The sequence below is a fragment of the Cydia fagiglandana genome, chromosome 18 (assembly GCF_963556715.1).
Source record: "Cydia fagiglandana chromosome 18, ilCydFagi1.1, whole genome shotgun sequence".
NCBI classification, from domain to species: Eukaryota; Metazoa; Arthropoda; class Insecta; order Lepidoptera; family Tortricidae; genus Cydia; species Cydia fagiglandana.
The window spans coordinates 14026293-14045484 of NC_085949.1; the positions used below are offsets into that span (position 1 = coordinate 14026293).

The 19192-nt window shown below is 39.2% G+C and overlaps 1 protein-coding gene and 1 long non-coding RNA gene across 2 annotated transcripts in view; one reads left to right on the plus strand and one right to left on the minus strand.

Annotated features, from left to right (window-relative positions):
- Positions 1–19192, minus strand: part of LOC134673192 (uncharacterized) — a 150871-nt gene that overhangs the window by 99517 nt on the left and 32162 nt on the right. The window lies entirely within an intron of this gene.
- The window catches only part of LOC134673175 (dynein beta chain, ciliary-like), a 75588-nt gene continuing 56408 nt past the window's right edge, over positions 13–19192 (plus strand). The window contains exons 1-21 of the mRNA XM_063531130.1: positions 13–303; positions 397–498; positions 1310–1480; positions 1982–2152; positions 2952–3040; positions 3383–3486; positions 3684–3872; positions 4849–5022; positions 6154–6289; positions 7393–7621; positions 8086–8277; positions 8636–8770; positions 9307–9440; positions 10067–10256; positions 12504–12605; positions 12955–13108; positions 13678–13885; positions 14083–14173; positions 14654–14903; positions 15628–15779; positions 17562–17682. Coding sequence (XP_063387200.1) covers positions 295–303; positions 397–498; positions 1310–1480; positions 1982–2152; positions 2952–3040; positions 3383–3486; positions 3684–3872; positions 4849–5022; positions 6154–6289; positions 7393–7621; positions 8086–8277; positions 8636–8770; positions 9307–9440; positions 10067–10256; positions 12504–12605; positions 12955–13108; positions 13678–13885; positions 14083–14173; positions 14654–14903; positions 15628–15779; positions 17562–17682 — 3103 coding nt within the window. The 5' untranslated portion in view covers positions 13–294. The remainder of the gene's footprint in view (positions 304–396; positions 499–1309; positions 1481–1981; positions 2153–2951; positions 3041–3382; positions 3487–3683; positions 3873–4848; positions 5023–6153; positions 6290–7392; positions 7622–8085; positions 8278–8635; positions 8771–9306; positions 9441–10066; positions 10257–12503; positions 12606–12954; positions 13109–13677; positions 13886–14082; positions 14174–14653; positions 14904–15627; positions 15780–17561; positions 17683–19192) is intronic.

Sequence of the window (19192 nt, forward strand, 5' to 3'; positions counted from 1 at the left end):
GTTATAAAACGCACCAATTGAACGTACACACTTTCAATGTATTTATGAAACATGCGCCAAGATTATGCCAAGATAGATCGTTTCTAGTCTGTGGCACAAAAATAATGGCTCGAAATTTAAAATTTCAAACTCTATGTTCGTTGCCTAGACAGCATAATAAACAAAATTGGTCAATATTGATTTGTGCACAAAAATACTTAAAGAAATTAATTAAATATTAATTATATTTTTAAAATGTGCACATAAACACTATGTTTATTCGATTTATGTGATTGACTAGTGGAATCATACAACATGACTGAGGTAAGTAATGCAAAAATGTTTATGCTAGCTTAACATGTTCGTCTTCGTAATCAAGTCCTTGTTTACCAAACAAAGCATTATTTGTTTACACAGGAAGAAATTGACAAACGGCTTGAATTTATGCAAGATTACTTATTGAAGGCCCTGAAACAAAAAGTTGATAAATGGGCAAAATTCATAACCTCGGATGACAGGGTAAAATTTTATTATTATACATACCATACCAATAATTTTAACATTTCATTTATTCTTTCTTCATCATCAGCTTCACGTAACTGTTATTTAGATCGTTACCAATAGCACAGTAAAAAGTCAGCAATGTAGGTAGGTACCTAATAAAGGCAATATTGGGCTGGCTATTTCAGTCCTACAGATTTTCATGGACACTTACGAATGTGTCTTGCTATTTAGTAGCATGACAAATACGAACGTTTCCGAGAAAATACGATGGAAAACTATTATGCACTACTTCATACAGTCAGCAGCAGAAGTAGCTACACGGGCGAGGTGTTCAAAATTACCTTGACACGATCTTATTCTCTTAACAATAAAGTCGCGTCAAGATTATTTTGAACACCTGGGGCGCTTAGCAACTTCTGCTGCTTTCATCTGTACTTCTTTTTGTTATTTTCAATACATGATATATTTACAAGTAAGTAACTAAGGCCCACTTGCACCATTCTACTAACCCGAAGTTAACCAGTTAAACCTGGAGTTACCATGGTTACCAGTTTGACACTGGGTTAACGGTTTAATTGGTTAACCCCAGTATAGTGGGATGGTGCAAGTGGTGCTAAGAAGTATTAACTCATACCTACTATAATAGTAACCTAATCACCATCATCCACACATCATCTGTTGTAGATGCTTGCTGCGGTGCTTGTGGGTTTATGGGGTCCCGCATCGCCATTGATGGCTATAAAGTCCTATAGCAGCGCGGCATTTCTTGCCACATTATAACAATAAGCTAATATTACAAGTAAATTATGTTGACTTTATTTTGCAGCATATATTACACAGATGGTTTGATAATAAAAAGTCCCCAATCCTTGTATTCCGTATGAACACGGCTGGACTTCTGACATGCTCTTTGACCTTTCCGCCAATTAGCAGAGGCAAGATGGTTTACTTTCTGAGGACTGATGAAGTGGCACTAACTTCAGCCAATTTTCGGAAGGTAAATTAAATTTCGACAATATTATTTTTTAATTTATTTATTTACATACTCAATAACAAGTACACTACCTTAAATAATAATAAAAAGGTAAATATTCATTACCTTACCGACATATTTTTTCGTCAAACTGCATGACAGTTTCTTGGAGAATGGTATTGGGCAAGCCAGGGGCGTATTTTGAAATTCGGCGCCTCGGGCCGTGCTGCGCGTGCGCACGATAGACTTGGCGTTCAAAGAAGCGACACAATATACGTAACTCCTAAAATTTTAATAACAGAACTTCCGTGAGACACAGACATATTAATTAAACGGGGTACTCACGTATTTTAAGTTGAAAAACGCTCATCAACGTGACGTCATCGGGCGCTTGGGTTGACGGTGACGGACCGGCGCAGACTGCGACCCGCAGCCCTCCGCGCCGTTCAGCGTTTTTCGGCTTAAAATACATGAATGACCCATTCTTAATCTCCTAACATCTTTAAAACGAGCAATTCTTTGCAGAGCGTCACATTGGGGGAGATGTCTGGTAACGTGCTCATGGATTTGAGCATCATGGCCGACGAGGTGATTGGGCCCCTGCTCTGCAACCCGGAGAACCAGAGGGGCTGGCCGAAGATCGTCTGCGACGATATGAAGAGGCACATTGATGAGCTCAGGAGTTTGATGCACCAGGTTTATTTCAACCATACTCGTAGTTATACACACTTATATGTACTTAAACTAACTTAGGTATATATATAGGCTTATATATAAGGTTTTAACGAACCGCCGCGGCTTCGCAAGGGTTGCAAAAAACCTTAAGGGCCAAGGGGAGCGGGAGGGGCGTACATTTAGTTACAAATTTCATGCTCTTGCCTAGGGTTGTAAAAAAACGGCTTTTTTTCTGACTTGAAAAAAAAAATGAAAAAAACCGTTCTTTTTCTGGAGTACGTTTTTTTTTCCAAAAGTATGAAAACTCAAAATTTGCATGGCAGTTAATACTTCTATACGGTTGTTTTACTTGTTTTAGACTTTATGTTAACCATTAAACCAATTTAATTTAACAACTTTGATTAATAACAACATAAATGAAATCTGTAGTGGTAGTTATCGCAATTTACTGTTGGCAACACCAACGCCTCTCGTCGCCGCATCGGGGAATTCAGGGATTCCCCAAAAATTGTTTGTATACTGAACGTTATGGAATTAAAATGTACGTTGTTACTATTGAGCATATTTTTGTTCATCTGAAAAAAAACCTAATTTAGAAAAAAAACCAGCCAGGTTTTTTTTCATGTTTTTTTTCATAAATTTGAAAAAAAACATTTGGTTTTTTTCTATTTGCAACCCTACTCTTGCCCCCTTTCCATGTGTTTGCCTTATTTATTACTTTTGTGTACCTACATTTACAATTGTGTTTTTAACTTATTTTTTGACGTTTACAATAAAGAGTTTTCTATCTATCTTTGAAAATGTCTATGACTTTGTGCAGCTAAAAGGTGAAATGGCTAGTCAGGTGATGCTACCCATGCCGACGGGGGTAGAGAACATTTTTCAAGCGGAAGCAAATTTTAGAGAAAGGTAAATTATCTATCTTACATATAAAACTTCAACATATGTGACGTCCCACGGGTAAAGGTACCTTATGGCGGTTGGCGCATACGCTATTATTAACGTCGCTCCAATATTATTGCGGCGATATGCGACGTAAGCGCCAGCCGCCATAAGGTATCTTTTGCCGTGGAACGTCCCATATACTTATACGGGTTATTTGATGACACTATATTAAGTACATCATTCATAGGTAAAGTAAAAGGTTAAGGTAATAGGGCTCCAGTGAACCCAATTGACGTTGTGGATTTAAGGCCTGCCAAGGCCTCGAACCCACAACTTTTGATTACAATATTTTGCACTATGTCTTAGCGATGGCGAAGATTTAGACCTGCATCTCAAGACCAACATCGAAGGCGCTGTTATAAAGTGGACTCAGCAAATCCATGACTTGATGTCAGAAGATTCTTACATAGGTAATGCCTTTTTATACATAATACATAAGTAGAGACGACACATAGACATAATTACATATTATCTCCTTTAAGGTGCCGTGCGTTCAGCCATTATATAGTCTTTCGATTTGTAGCTGGCCCCAAACGGCTCCTTTGTCTATTGTTAACCTGTCTATTGTTTTGCCTGAAGACATCGTAATGTATGATAATGATTGCAGCATTCAAGCGGACCAAGTTTCCATTACCAATGGCGGACTTAGATTTCTATGCGCTTAGACTAAAGAACCTGGAGGGGATCTACTCGCAGCTGCGCGACCCGCGCGTTAAACGCATGGCTTCGTACCTTGAAGCCACAAATAGCGTGTATTTGGAGTGCTTCAAGAATCTGCTCACTAACGTCGTGGCTGGTAAAGTTTATCATTATCTACTCTCTATATCTTTAATAATCAGTGTAAATGAAACAGTCTAAAGAACCTGGAAGGGATCTACTCGCAGCTGCGCGACCCGCGCGTTAAACGCATGGCTTCGTATCTTGAAGCCACAAATAGCGTGTATTTGGAGTGCTTCAAGAATCTGCTCACTAACGTTGTGGCTGGTAAAGTTTATCATTATCTACTCTCTATATCTTTAATAATCAGTGTAAATGAAACAGTCTAAAGAACCTGGAAGGGATCTACTCGCAGCTGCGCGACCCGCGCGTTAAACGCATGGCTTCGTATCTTGAAGCCACAAATAGCGTGTATTTGGAGTGCTTCAAGAATCTGCTCACTAACGTTGTGGCTGGTAAAGTTTATCATTATCTACTCTCTATATCTTTAATAATCAGTGTAAATGAAACAGTCTAAAGAACCTGGAAGGGATCTACTCGCAGCTGCGCGACCCGCGCGTTAAACGCATGGCTTCGTATCTTGAAGCCACAAATAGCGTGTATTTGGAGTGCTTCAAGAATCTGCTCACTAACGTTGTGGCTGGTAAAGTTTATCATTATCTACTCTCTATATCTTTAATAATCAGTGTAAATAAAACAGTCTAAAGAACCTGGAAGGGATCTACTCGCAGCTGCGCGACCCGCGCGTTAAACGCATGGCTTCGTATCTTGAAGCCACAAATAGCGTGTATTTGGAGTGCTTCAAGAATCTGCTCACTAACGTTGTGGCTGGTAAAGTTTATCATTATTATCTTACTCTATATAATAATTGGTGTAAATAAAACAGTCTGAAGAACCTAGGGGGATCTACTCGTAGCTGCGTAACCTGCGCGTGAAACGCATGGCTTCATATTTTGAACGCGTTTGACGCGTTCGTACGTTTCCGTAAAAATACAATGGAAAATAATTATGCACTACATTTGTACACATTTATTACAATATTTTTACAATCCCAGGCGTGGTAGAATGTCGGGACATCTACGTGAACCAGCGGCCACTGCAGTCCCATTTCGAAAACTTCGAGGCCACGGACTTCTTGGACGCCAAGCCGAACATCCGGCCCATGTTCCACTGCATCGGACTCCTGTGGGGCAATTCCAGATACTTTTGCAATGTTGAGAAACTTATACGTACGTGATAATTTTTTGTTTAATTATTAGTTTTTTACATTAGCGCTGGCTGCACGTCGTGACAGCGGACATGGAAGAGAACAATCTCACACCAGAGGATGCCGATGTCCAGGCAAAGTGGAGAAGACAGAGCAGGAAAGCGGACCCTGGCGCTAAGCCGGGAAAACGCCAGGTTGAAGAAGATTAGATTTTTACATTAGGTGTGAGAAGATTTCAGTTTCAGTTTCGGCAGGATCGCCATGTACATTATAATATTTAAAACTTCCGCGTTTTGAACACATTTAACTCACATTTATAGACGGGTCTAACGCTAAATTTCGCGAAATTGAATAAATTTCGCGTTAGACCCGTCTATAAACGTGAGTTAATAACAACATTGTTTTCTTATCTACCAAATTAACTTCATAATCAGACATAGTTTCGCGATTTCGGGGTTGGTCCCATAGCAAAAGATGCTCAGTATAATCCTAAAACCTCCCTGGCAACGCCAATGCACTTATTTTTTGGCCAGCCTGTATAGTCACTACGCAGAGTATGGCTGGTGGTTAAAATTTCACCCAGTATATAATATGTATAGTCAGCCAAGAAAATGGTCTGCCACTTTTCGACTCTATCATCTGATTGATACATACATACACGGTGTAACATGAATAAATTTAACCACGCATTTCTGAGATCTAAAGAAGGAAAAAATGTAACATGAATTTAGGTCAATTTCACCAAAAAAAGTTTTTTCTGTTTCGTTTTTTCAATTTTTTTAGTGTATTTGTACATAAAAAATAAATGTTATTGGTTAGACTTAAAATAGATTTTTACTTTATTTTTTCGTAAAACCTACTTTTTGCAAAGTGTTACTTGTCACTTTTTGACATCTATCAATAAGGATATTTAGACTACGTCCCATAGCAGCAACATCACCATCAAAAAGGCCTTTTACACTATGTAACAATAAAAACTTGTCTTTTTTTAATTAATATTATCTCTGAAACTACGCGAATTTCAAAAAAGTTTATAGGACATTTTTGTCTCTTAATATGATTAGGAATACGCTGTTAATATTATTCGGTTTCCTCATGTTACACTGTGTATAAACACAAACTTATAGTTGAATGTTTTGTTTTCCTTTGACAGCTCTACTTCGCGAGGTGTGCAACCTGGTGATAATGCAGTGTTCCAACTCTATAGACCCGCCGTCCCTCTTCCAAGGAGAGGCGGATGAGCAGCTACTCAAACTGAGGAAGGCTCTTACTAATTTGAACCATTTTGTGTAAGTACATTTTATGCAGTGGCGGATTTACCCTAAGGACCAGTAGGTCTGGGCCTAGAGCGGCAAAATATTAAGGCCTGGCCAAACAGCCGGCGCGACGCAGCGCCGCGTCCGCGCCGCGCGACCGCGGCACTTGCTAACAGGTTACCGACGTCAAACAGACTGCGTCCCGCCGGTATCACGCCCCGCTTCTGTCGCGCCCCGCGCCGCGCGGCCCCTTGCGTCCACGCGGCGCGTGCGCAGCGCTGCGTCGCGCGGACGCGGCGGCCCGCCGCGTCGCGCAAGGTCACATCAGTCGGATCGGACGTTAGGCAGCGAGTGGTGCGCCGCGTTCCCGCGCGGCCGCGCCGCGTCGCGCGCGCGATGAGGCCGTGTTGAGAGCGTGAGGCCGGCGCGATCCGCGCGCGCCCTGTTTGAACAGGCATCACGCGGCGCGGACGCGGCGCAGCGTCGCGCCGGCTGTTTGGCCAGGCCTTTACGCTACGTCTTACGTAGGCGAACAACGCGCGAACGCGGCGCGGCGAAAGCGGCCGCCGCCGCGCCGCGCCGCGCCGCGCCGCCTGACATTCGCGTGCAAATCGCGCCGCACCGCGTTCGCAACGAGATCGCTTACGTAGGACACTTCTATGGGCATCAAAGGATTGATTTCGCCGCGCCGCGCCGCGCCGCGTTCGCGCGTTGTTCGCCTACGTAAGACGTAGCGTTAGGGGCGAAAGCAAGGCGGCCGTCTATAAATGTAGTTACTACTGCTAGGCCTGGAACCTATAGGGCGGCCAACACTGCAAATCCGCCACTGATTTTATGTACGTAACGAAAGTAGGCGACATAGCCCTGACAGCCGCAAAGCTTAAATGGGACTGGGCCGGACACATCTGCCGTATGCCAAAGGCCAAGAAAACTACCCAGTGGACACCAAATAGGACAATAGTATTCACATTGTCACTGTGACAAGATACGACAATAGGTATGCTTTGACTGTACTAATCGCAAAAACGACCATGTTTTGCTATTCAGTTCACTATGGCTCCAAACTTGTAGTACTTTTCAGTTAGTTTTGACTGTTACTATACGGTTCTATGTACATAATACCCACCCCATTTCAGCGCCACCTACGAACTGAACCGCGACAAAATAGAATCTTTCTTCCCGCCCGGCATCCACCCAGTCCGCTGGTCGTTCAACTTCGACCGCGTGTTCATGCGCTTCAACGTCTACTTGAAGCGGCTCAAGATGATAGAATCCATACTTGAAGCCACCGTCGAGATATTGAAGCTGGAAAAGGTGGAGTTTTGCGGGTTAAGAGGGAAGATTATCAGTGTCGAGTGTATGAAGGTGAGATTTTTTTTTTCTTTTTTATGCTATATGTTACCACGACTTATGTACTCGTAAGGATAGTATTCCATCTATGCAATATCTTGGTCTAATGTGTATTTGCGTCTATATGTCATACATTTTGCTTAATGAGACGCAATTCACATTGGACAAAGAAATTGGACAGGTGGAATACCACACTAAGAAACTACTAGATCTGCATTTTATTTTGACGAAAATGATTGGCCAGTATTATCGGTCGTATTGCTTATTTTTTTGGTAGATAGGGTTAATTACTGGCGGTAACCTATCAATGATGGTTGGCACCTACAATCTATTCTAAGGCAGCAGGGGTGACTTTCGTGTAAACATAGTGCCAATGATTGGTACTTTGGCGTATCAATGCTAATAAATAATCATTAAGTAACTTACTATCATTATATTTTAACTACACAAAATGGTTCTATAATCATAATGGTTCTCAGGTGTTGGAAGACTACACCCTCATCTACCAGAACCTCGGCAACATAACGTACGACCCGGCGGACCCGGAAGACAACAGTTTTCTTTCAGACTATGATAAGCACATGGATGTGCTCAACCAAATGGATCGGAGGCTCGCTTCGCTCTTCTCGCAGGGGCTCGACGAGTGCCATACCATGCTGCAAACCTTTAAAGTGAGTATTTTGATTAATTGTGTTATTTCAATGCCGTAAGAATCGATAAATTACGACTAATTTGGAATCCATGAAGGCGGTCGGGCCTGTACTTTTTCGTGGAAGCCTCCATGGTAGTCGATTTTGAGGTTTTCATGCACTCGAAATTATGTTGATTTTGGAATCCAAGAAAGCGACTTTGCATTTGTTTTGTGCAAGTCGTGATGGTACTCGAATCAAATAGGTTTAATTAGTTATTCTACTCGGGAATATTTGTGGATGTTGTAGAAAGGTGCGCAGGCGAAAAGATCGACATCATAAACTTTAATGCAGCGCCATAAGGTCTATCAAATGTTTTTATTTTGCCAACTCCTTGCAGTTCTTCCAAATTATCGGAGATCTGTATCACCGTCCCATCATCAAAGCCGAGCTTCAGCCGAAACTGAACAAGTTGATGGATTTGATGCATGACAATTTGGACTGCGTGAAAGAAATCTTTGATGAAGAAATGGCGGTATGTACTTCCTTACATTACTATTTATTAGTCAACCACGTATGATCTGTACAAATAGCAACACTCCTAACTGTACACCTGTGGACCTTATTACAAAAGGCATAGGGTCTAGCGATGTACAGTTAATAGTGTGGGTGATGGTACAACAATTTGTACGGCGAATTGTTGCAAATTATATTTCGTATACTTAAGAATTGTGTGTCTTTGTCCATGGGATGATATATAGTTCGGTAAGTATTGTAATCTGTTATTAGAACTTGAATCTATTCCGCACCTGTTATGTAGTTCAAACCGAGAGGTAAATATTCGTTTGGATTCTATTCATAGCTTTCACTCTGAACGAAGTAGTGGTTGATTTTAACGATGATAAAGCTTTTGCGTACTTCTTGAGTTCTTGACACTACAATAAAGTGGTCAAAAAGTAGCCGAAAACACCTCGCGTGATTTGTACACAACCCTTAGTAAATCGTTTAGACAGTTCTAAAAAAGAAACTGGTTTGAGTAGTAGGAGAATATCCCCTTCCATATTATTGCAGAAATTGGGTAGGAGCCAAGATAGGCCGATGGTTGACGCGTATCTCCCGCCCGTCGCTGGCATGATGTGGTGGGTCCACAAACTGCGCAAGAGGATCGAAGACCCCATACAGGAGTTCGTGGTCTTAGAGGACCCGTAAGTATTTAACCATTTACCAGGCTAAGGGTTATATATTTCCCACATACGGCACTTCAAACATGTATTTAATTTTCGATCAGTAAGACTGACATTCTATTGTCATTTTTGAACACTCAGCCTGGTAAAGAGCTGAAGACATGATGTTTTTGTAAATACAGTTGCCCACTGCGGCGTAAATGTTCGAACTAGGTAAATGTAAGCGAAAACGCTCCGATTCTTTGAGTGTTGATTACTGCGAATATACTAAGTATAGATGGCGTTATGTCTGCTCTGTTATGGCAAAACACCTCTAGATAGGAAATATTTAATAAAATGGGTTGTTTTGCCGTAACAGGGGTTCTAGGGAAAATGCCAATTAATTTAATGTATTGTATTGTATGGAAACAGTCCCTTGATTTTTCGTAGCATCTGTCATCCAATACATTTATTTTCGTTTGGCGTTTGTCATCTAGCCTAAGCCCCCAGGGCAGATACAGCCCCATAAGGACCGGTACCGACGGACGGCAACCCCACTGTAACTTTTATGGGAACTCCAACGTTGCAGTTGGCGTGCAGTTCCCACACAAATTGTAGTCGGGTTGCAGTCCACCTGTATCGGCCCTAACTTCTATCGTAACTTACAGCATAGTACAATCAGAGTCTGCCACATACTTGCGACAGAAGGCCAACGAAATGCTTGGCTACCTGAACTCGGTGGACGACAAATCGTTCAAAGCTTGGTGCGCCACTGTACCGATGGTTTGCAAGATGCATTTGGCAAAGAATCTTATCTATCGCGACCCGCCGTTCGTCCGAAATAACTTCAGTCCTGAGGTAAGAAATAATAATATAATATGTATTAATAATAATCGGGCATGTGATGCGGAGGGGTGAAAGTCATGTGACGAGAAAGGTTTTACGAATGAATGTGGAGGGAAGTACGAGAAGAGGAAAACCGACGAAAAGGTGGATGGACTGTGTGAGAGATGGTATGAAACGAACGCAAGTGAATGATGAAATGACGGGCGACAGAGACCACCGTATGTGGGAAATATATATCCCTTAGCCTGGTAAAGGCTGCGATCATATATAACCATGGATACCGCCTTTAGGAACATTACCGTTCAAATTCTCGGGCCAAATTAGCACACATACACAATTACGCCTACATTCAAATAAGACGAAGCGTTTACAGAGACTGTAATCAAAGCTGGTAAATGAAATAATAGTCATCTTAATTACACTAATGGTACATAGCTAAGTGTAGATGAAATGCATATAATGTCAATAACTACCAATCAGCGACATTAATCCGCTAATAACCTTCTTGCTGTACGTACTGGCCGCTGAGAGTTCGCGGTCCATATTTGATTAGAATATGACTTGGACAGGGACAGGTTTATGCCATACATTGAAGAACCAGTCAAATAATTCACGTATAATAATTTAATGAAGATTAAAAGATAACTAGTTAAAATGTTGTTATGAAATGACAGACTAACTCAACATAAGTAAATATATCATTGTTGTATAAATGTATTCCGCTATAATAAGTATTTTGTATATTTTATTATCAATCTGTATGGCAGTGCGAATTCACGTTCAGGTATAGTCTGACCGTTTTTCTAAGATCAAGTACGCCATAGTAAATGTATGGCGAACTTGATCTTAGAAATCGGACTGGCTATACAGTCTGCAAAATTTACACGGGTACACGAATCGGGTCAAAAATATTTGAACAGGCGGAGTCACAATAAATCCCCACTTTCAGTTCAGAATATTTTATATGTATATAGCCGGTCAAGCAAGTTTGTCAGTAGAAAAAGGTGCAAAATTAAAATTTTGTATAGGACCACAGCCGTTCGCGCGCTTACTTTTTCAAAATTTGCCTCTCTTATAATATTTTAAACTTTCGCGTTTTGAACACATATTAACTCACATTATACGAAACGAAACTGATTTTACGTCGGTAAATCAAGGTAATTGAATATAATTCGCGTTAGACCCGTCTATAATGTGAGTTAATATGTTTGCCGCTCTTGTCTACTGACGGAAATGGCTTGAGAGAGAACCTACATATATGTGACAGTAGAGGGTGGATTCAAATGATCAACATTTTCCGATAATGTGTGTATTTGTTAAATTAATTCAGTGAAAGCATGATAGGAAAAGTGTATCTACATATAGGAGACCGGGTATGATTATCTCACGGGTTATATCTCATGAATAGAACATATTCTAGATATCTTGCCAGACATCCACTCAATTTCATGTCTCTCTAATTGGACAGCTTTTTTCCATAGTTCTCTGCGAATAGCATCTTGTGGGAATCTGAATGGAAAGTAATGTAAAATGACAATACCAAATTTGATTATTAATTTGAAATAACTAGGTAGTTTTTTTAGCTCCATCTCATGAAATAAAAAAGAAAAATACAAATCTGTAAGAAGGAATTTATTACTACATTTATAATTATATAGAAAATACCTAAACCAAACACAAGTTAATAAAATAGTCTACTTCATTTAGCATAACACCATCCCTATTATCCTCGCAATTTAAAAAGTCGTATGTTGTTATGAAAGTCGTATGCAGTTGTTACGTTTTAGCTTAGCACGGTAGTATTGAAAACAAATCGTCATGTTTTTTCCAAATTCTACTGCAGTTATCTGTTTACTACAAGTGAAAAGTGATTCCACTGTCCTAGGTATGAACTAAAATAACTTCTGCACCACTTCACGACACATGAATATATTTTTAATTACAATAAAACGTTGTTTTTATAAATCAATTTAGCCATTTGTCACTGACTGTCATCTCGGTCGTACTGAGATTGCCAATCGAGCAGTTTGTAAGTACCGCCTATCGCGGGGTAGTTTGCGTTGGGTCATAATTGAGCGGACAGAATACTTCCATGTATAGCATTTCGCTGGGTAAAGGGTTAAGCGATGATGATGTGTTGATTATAATCGGTGATTCTGAAATAGCCTCAAAAATAATTCCAGGCGTACCTACATCAAAAATAAAGTTTCCTTTTGCATGTAATACTCGTACAGTTCATTTTTTAATTGCCCATTTCAGTTGGAAATGTTGTTGCGTGAAATCCGTCATATGATGTACTTGAACAGGCAGGGGATACCTCAAGATGGTTTGGACCTGTACGCGCGGAATGAAAAGTTACAGGTAGGTTCAGTTTATGTATCACTATTATAGTTCGTTTTTAGCATTAGAAAAACACTACGCGATCTTGAAGTGTCTTTTAATTGAAAAAGGCTTTTTAAAAATCAGTAACTATTATTATGAAAGAAAATTATTGTAAATAATCGTATATTATGATTCATAATTGTTATATATTTGCCGTGACTTAAAGTGTTTTTCAATAAAAAAGAAACGTCAAGATTGTTTACCTTTTTTCTAATGCTAAAAAAAAGAACCATAGGTAGTGCAGATAATTAAAAATAAAGTCGACTAATTCCGCCATTTGTACTTTTTACTGTGCATTAATGTTTAAATAACTTCGTTATTGCTTTAGTATGATCTGAATCGTCTTAACCGGGCCATATCGTGGTACAACGAGATTCGTGAAGGCAGTCACGAGACGGAAGTGGCTCTAATAGAGAAGGAGATCTCGGCTATTGACGATCTTCTAGGCCGTGGCGTTGAGGAGTACACGTGGAACGATGATTGTAAGTATTCCATATTTTAGTATATATATCGTCGCCTAGCACCCATAGTACAAGCTTTGCTTAGTTTGGGGCTAGGTTGATCTGTGTAAGATGTCCCCAATATTTATTTATTTATTTATTTATTTATTTATTTAGTACCTACGTTTGAAAACAAATACACAGAAGTGGTGCTAAGAAGATCTTTTCTAGGCCACTTTCCCACGCCTAGCCTACTAGTCACTCTTGTAGGCCAGGCTTGGGAATTCAACTAAAATGAGGAGAATATTAAGCCTTTGATTGTTCGGCACGAGTTTTATTCAATTTCAGGGCAATATGTGACTGGCTAAAGAAGTTAAATTATCGGTCGAATATAGTCGGGCTAAGCTGTTGCTAGCCTTAATGCCTACTTAAGCTTATAGCTTACTTATGCTAAGCTCTGGCTCTAAATATCTGACAATAAGTTATTTATTCTAGGAAACGTCCATTTATTTCGTAAATTATAATTAAAACCAGATGCACAAGATGATCTAGTCACGGGCTACAGAACGTGTTGACGTTCGATATACCTAACAAAAGTCTTATTGTAACAGTTACTGAATGGATGGCGGAAGTGTACGCAGCCATCAACACGCTTCAAGAGCGAGTGCTCAGGGCTCAGAACAACATGAAAGAGGGGCTTAAGAACATTGCGGCCTGGGGCGATGTGCCTCTTTACAGCCGCAAGGAGAACAGGTCCAGGATCAACGTCAAAGGGGAACTGTTGGCTGTGTCTGAGAGGCATCCGAGATTTGTGGCCAGGTATGCGCCATCCACCCTTATACCATGTGTGGCCTCGAGACCATCGCGGCCTGGGGCGGCGTGCCGCTATAGAACTTATTAAACAGTTTATTATACTGTCAGTTATTTAGATATCAACTCATCTCATTACATTAAAAATGTCAATTACATTTCGATTATTAAATAAAATACATTACATTATTTTGAATAAATTTCAGACGAAACAGAATACTTCAGAGCCACGAGGAATTCCAGCACATCTTGGAAACCAATTACAAGTTGTTCTTCAATATCAAAGAAGATACAGAGGTAATTTGATAAGTAAATTTTTTTATCGGTTTCCAAAAATGAAAGTTTAGATCAGGAACCGGTACCCGTTCCTAATAAAAGGGTATTGGATAGGATATTTGATAGAATAGTTTATTGCAAACCCCATCAGTTCGGTAACCATATTGTGAAACGGTAAGTTGTAAATATTAAAACTATCTACCTTAGGGTAGGGCGAGGCGAATCGGATCACGATAAGAATCTGTCGATATCTGAAATATTGCATTGATATGAGCACACTCAAATTTGACCGTAAGTATCTTCTCTTTGCCTGCGACGTCAGTGGTAAGAAATTTTAAATATCATCAGATTTTTAGCCTGTTCCGATTCGCCCTGTGATATGATTCGCCTCGCTCTACCCTATTCCATAAAAAAACTACATTTCCATATATAAAAAAATTACAAATACCGGAATTTTCCGGTTCCTAGTTTAGATATTATTTTTTAAATATTCTTCGATAGTCGCTTGACGAAGAAGAAGACTTGGAAGAAGTAGACGAAGCTACCATGGACGACGAAGAGAAGGCAGCTCGTGCAGCGAAGCTTCAAGAGATCGCAGACAGGCGGGAAGCGAAGCGTATCGCGAGAGAACAGAGAGAAGCGGAGAAAGCGGAAGCGGAAGCGATCAAGCAGGCAAGGAGGGCGGTCAGGAGAGCCAAGAGGGAGGCTAAGGAAGCGGAGCGAGCTGAGCGGCAAGCGCGACGAGATGCTGGTAAACTGCATTACTGCATTAACCCTTTTCCAGGCCTTTTCCAAAAAATCCAAATATATTCCAATTATTCCAGCTTTGATGAGTCATTTGATGACAAGTCACATAACCCGAGAATCCAATCTAATTTTAACCTCTAATCGGATGTTGAAATTCTTTTGGCGCGTATGTGGTCGATAAATCGTACTATGATTGGAAAGGGGTTAATATCTACACATTAAAAACTTAACTACCTATTTCATCTTTATTTGACGTTCATAAGCGTATTATAATATGTCCACTATCACATCGCAGCAGAGCGGATATTCATGCCTGTTTTGGTATTGATTGACGTTTTTTACAAATCGTCAGTACTTTGAAAAAATCTCGTATCTCGCACTGCTACTCAAAGTTAAAAACATAGTAACTCTGTATGTATTCCATACATAGTTACCACATTTTTCTTTTCATTGACAGAACAAGATCAGAGTTTTTTTAAAGTAGTCACGAAATGTAGGTATCTATGTATAGCAGCTAGACTTACCTACGCTATACAGATTTCTGGAAGTTTAAAAAAATTTGAATATATCGTGGGAAATGAAAGAAAAAGTAATAGATGCTTTCCAAAAATGTAAGAAAACTCCGAAACTTATGCATATCTGGAAAATTTCCGACTGTTCTACTGTACTTATTTAGCTTTAGACGTTAAATAATAAAATATAAAATTTGAATAGCAAAAATAATTCAGGTGAGGAGGACGTGGAGTCCCCGGCCGAGGACGAAGAGGAAATAACGGACCCGGAAGAATTAGCTGATATAGAACTTGAGAAGCAAGAGATAGAAGAGGAGAACTTCAGGGCTGCACGTTGGCCCGCATACGTGGAATACGTTGATTCTTTGGTAAGGATGTAGCCTTAGCAAAAGCAAAGAGAATAGATAGTATAGAGGGGTCCTGTCATAGTACATTTTGTAGTCACTGTAAATTTACTGCCATCTCGACACACGACTAAAACTCAAAATAAACACGTATAAAATTATCAAAAAAAATGTATACTTATATATGATTTTATTATTTTTATATTGTTTTGACCCATGCTCATTTACTGATATATATGTGTTAAAATTGTGAAATATGAAACGGTGTCGTCACGCTATCTAGCCGAGCATAGGCCAAAGGTGTGTGCGCAGTGTGCGCCATCTATGCGAGAATGACTATTTTCTTGATTTCCGGGGCACGTATTTTCCTTAGACTTTATTCATCTTATACGAAGTTACATAAAGTAATTATTATAGTTATGATCACTAGAGGGCGGAGTACCGGTGGCAAATTTCACACTAAATGTATGGAGTCGCCTAAGTATTCTTATGATTAAATAAATAACGAATAAATGATTAATTTTGCATAATAATTTTTAGGAACTTATAGAAATTATCTTACGAGCATACAAATATAATGTAATATGTTGTTAATATCTATAATACATAATAATATGTTTTCTTATCAAAACATTATCATTAGGTACTAAATACTAGACTAAGAAGACCTAAGACCTGCCAAACGATATATTATTTTCAAGACCATTCAATTACAATTGAGGACTGGAATTATGTGTTCGAGGTCCTCCTCACAATCTACATTTAAGTGCGTATCCATGTTATAAAATGACTGGACTATGGCCACATGTTCCTGGTTTTTCGGAGTGAATCGGTTTTTTAATTTATTGAAGATCCATTTATGAGTGGAAAACGATCGCTCTACATCTACCGATGTCATGGTTGCATGTTTAAGGACTTGTTTATTATTTTCCATTGTAATCATATTCCTTAATTCGTAAGCATCTGGGTTTCTATCTAGAACCAATTCGAGTTTATTTCGCATTTTCACTTCCTTGGAGGCTTAAAATAGTCCTAACTATATCTATTACCAGAAAACTTTCTTCTATCGGAATTTTAGTGCATAGTGTTAAGTACTTACTTCCAATTTACGAGTAGGTACCATACTAAGTACATTAGGTAAATGAATAATTTTATTATTCAAGCCTAAAATAATAATTATAAAAACGACTCCATACCTTTTGTGTGAAATTTGCCACCGGTACTCCGCCCTCTAATGATCACCTTGTAGAGTCTGTACTGAAAGAGAAGAGTCGTAGAATGTATAGGGCCCAATACATTCCACGACTTTTCTCTTTCCGACAGAACAGACACCTAAGTGGTCATCACTCGTCAAGTTAAACATCTTTTTGGTTTTGTCTAAGTTTATCTTCCATTTATAAAAATATTTTGCCTTAGAAGTTAGAACTACGACATTAAAATAATAGTCACTCCTAAACGAAAATATTTGAGTAAATCTAGGACCATAAGTTGAGGGAGCATTCCACGGGCTGTCCCGTACAAACGCATTTTATTTGCTGTGTTGCGACTTTTTTCTCGGCATTTAAAGCAGGCGATTATTTTTCTGTGCATATTTTTGACCATTTGTCATAGAATAGGAAACTGTTATACCTTTAAATCTTCAGAAACTTCGCGTTTGTACGGGACAACGGTAGACAATTTCATGGAATGCTCCTGAGTAGTTTTACGGTAACACCATGTTTTTCTGTTGTTTTCTTATGCTAAATTTTCAGAAGTACGAATTGACAATGAGCATTTATTTATAAACATTATACATTAACTTTCTAGGTGTCAAAACAAGTTATGAAAGCAATCAAAAGTAGCATTGATCTTTTTGAAATAAACACGGACTTGGAAAAGGGGCCGCAAGTTGCATTTATGAGAGTTACAGCTGAATTGAGAGATCCAGGTGAAATATCATCCACAGTATCCAGTCGTTAGAGTCCAAGAAAAGTCTGCAGCGGATTTGATAGCCCACGCAGTGCAAGTGTCATCAATACGTCATAATTTCATAGAAGTTTGACGTTTAAAATAACACGTGCACTGCGTGGGCTATCAAATCCGCTGCAGACTTTTCTTGGACTGACACTATCACATTTTTATCATAAATAATTAATATCAATTGAGTCGCTTAACTTCAAACTCGGGTAAATCCATCTGTCAGATTATGCGATTTTGGTATTAAGAAAACGTAATAGGGTAAATATTTGCTGAGAGGGTCCAATGGATTTACCCGAGTTTGAAGTTAAGCGACACAATTCTAATCGTATTGTGTGCGGCGCGTTATCGTAAACCTTCAATCAAATAAAAAAAAATATTTTATAGCATGGTTATTGGTTTACAAAGGTCTTAAGTAATAGCAGGTTCATGTTCGCCATATCCTGCCTTACAAAGGTCCCATACAACCATTTCCAGTCGCCGTTACGACGCGGTGTAGACACATCTTGTGTCGACACCGTCTGTTTCGGTCACAATTCCAGTCGCAGAGTCGTCGCCGTGTCGACACAGTTACCAGAAATGGGGAAGGGTCGACACATGACACAAAGTGACATAAAGTGTGGTCGCCGTGTGCACACATTGTTTCGGGTTTGCGACTACTTTATGCCAAAATCATTCGTTCATTCGTTCATTTTGTTCCTGTCAAATGGAAACTGTCAGATGGAAAAATAGTTAAATAAAAATAAGTGACATTAATACGCCATCTCTAAAATGGATTACAAGACGTAATTATATATTGTTTGCATTTATATTACAATAGGACTTAAATTATTATGGGGAATTAAACTGCTCGAGTGATTTGATAAACTAAGTGTAATATAATCAACGCGCCACCACATTGTTTTAGTATAGCCGGCAATGAAATTGTTTACTTCTCAGTGCTTGTGTTCATAAATATATTATTTGATGCATTTTTAGTACTTCGATGCGTATACTATACTTAAATAACAGAAATAACGCTTTACATACTACGAAACTTGTTAATTATGATGTATAAATATGGTTTAAGGCTGAGAAATATTGCAGTCACAAAGTAGTCGCAAATGTTTCGACTTTGTGTCGACTCTGTGTAGACACATGACACGCGCTGTCAAAAGTAATAACAAAGTTACTGGATTTGCAAAATGGCTCCTTGTGTTCATTTGTTTTCAGATATTCTCAAAGTGTAAAAATGACGTGGTCAGAGATGGGACTTCATAGATTAATTGTTTATTCGACTAATTAATGGAATAAAAAAAGTTAATCCTCAAATTTTAATCACGATTAGTTTAGTCGACCTAACATAGATTGAAATTGAATTAATCTGAACATTAATCGAATAAATTATCGATTAAATCTCGGTTGGAAGTTGACAGGGGGCCATTTTTGTACGTAAAAATAATAGAAATGTCTTGCATGCAGATGGTAGCCAAACACTTTGA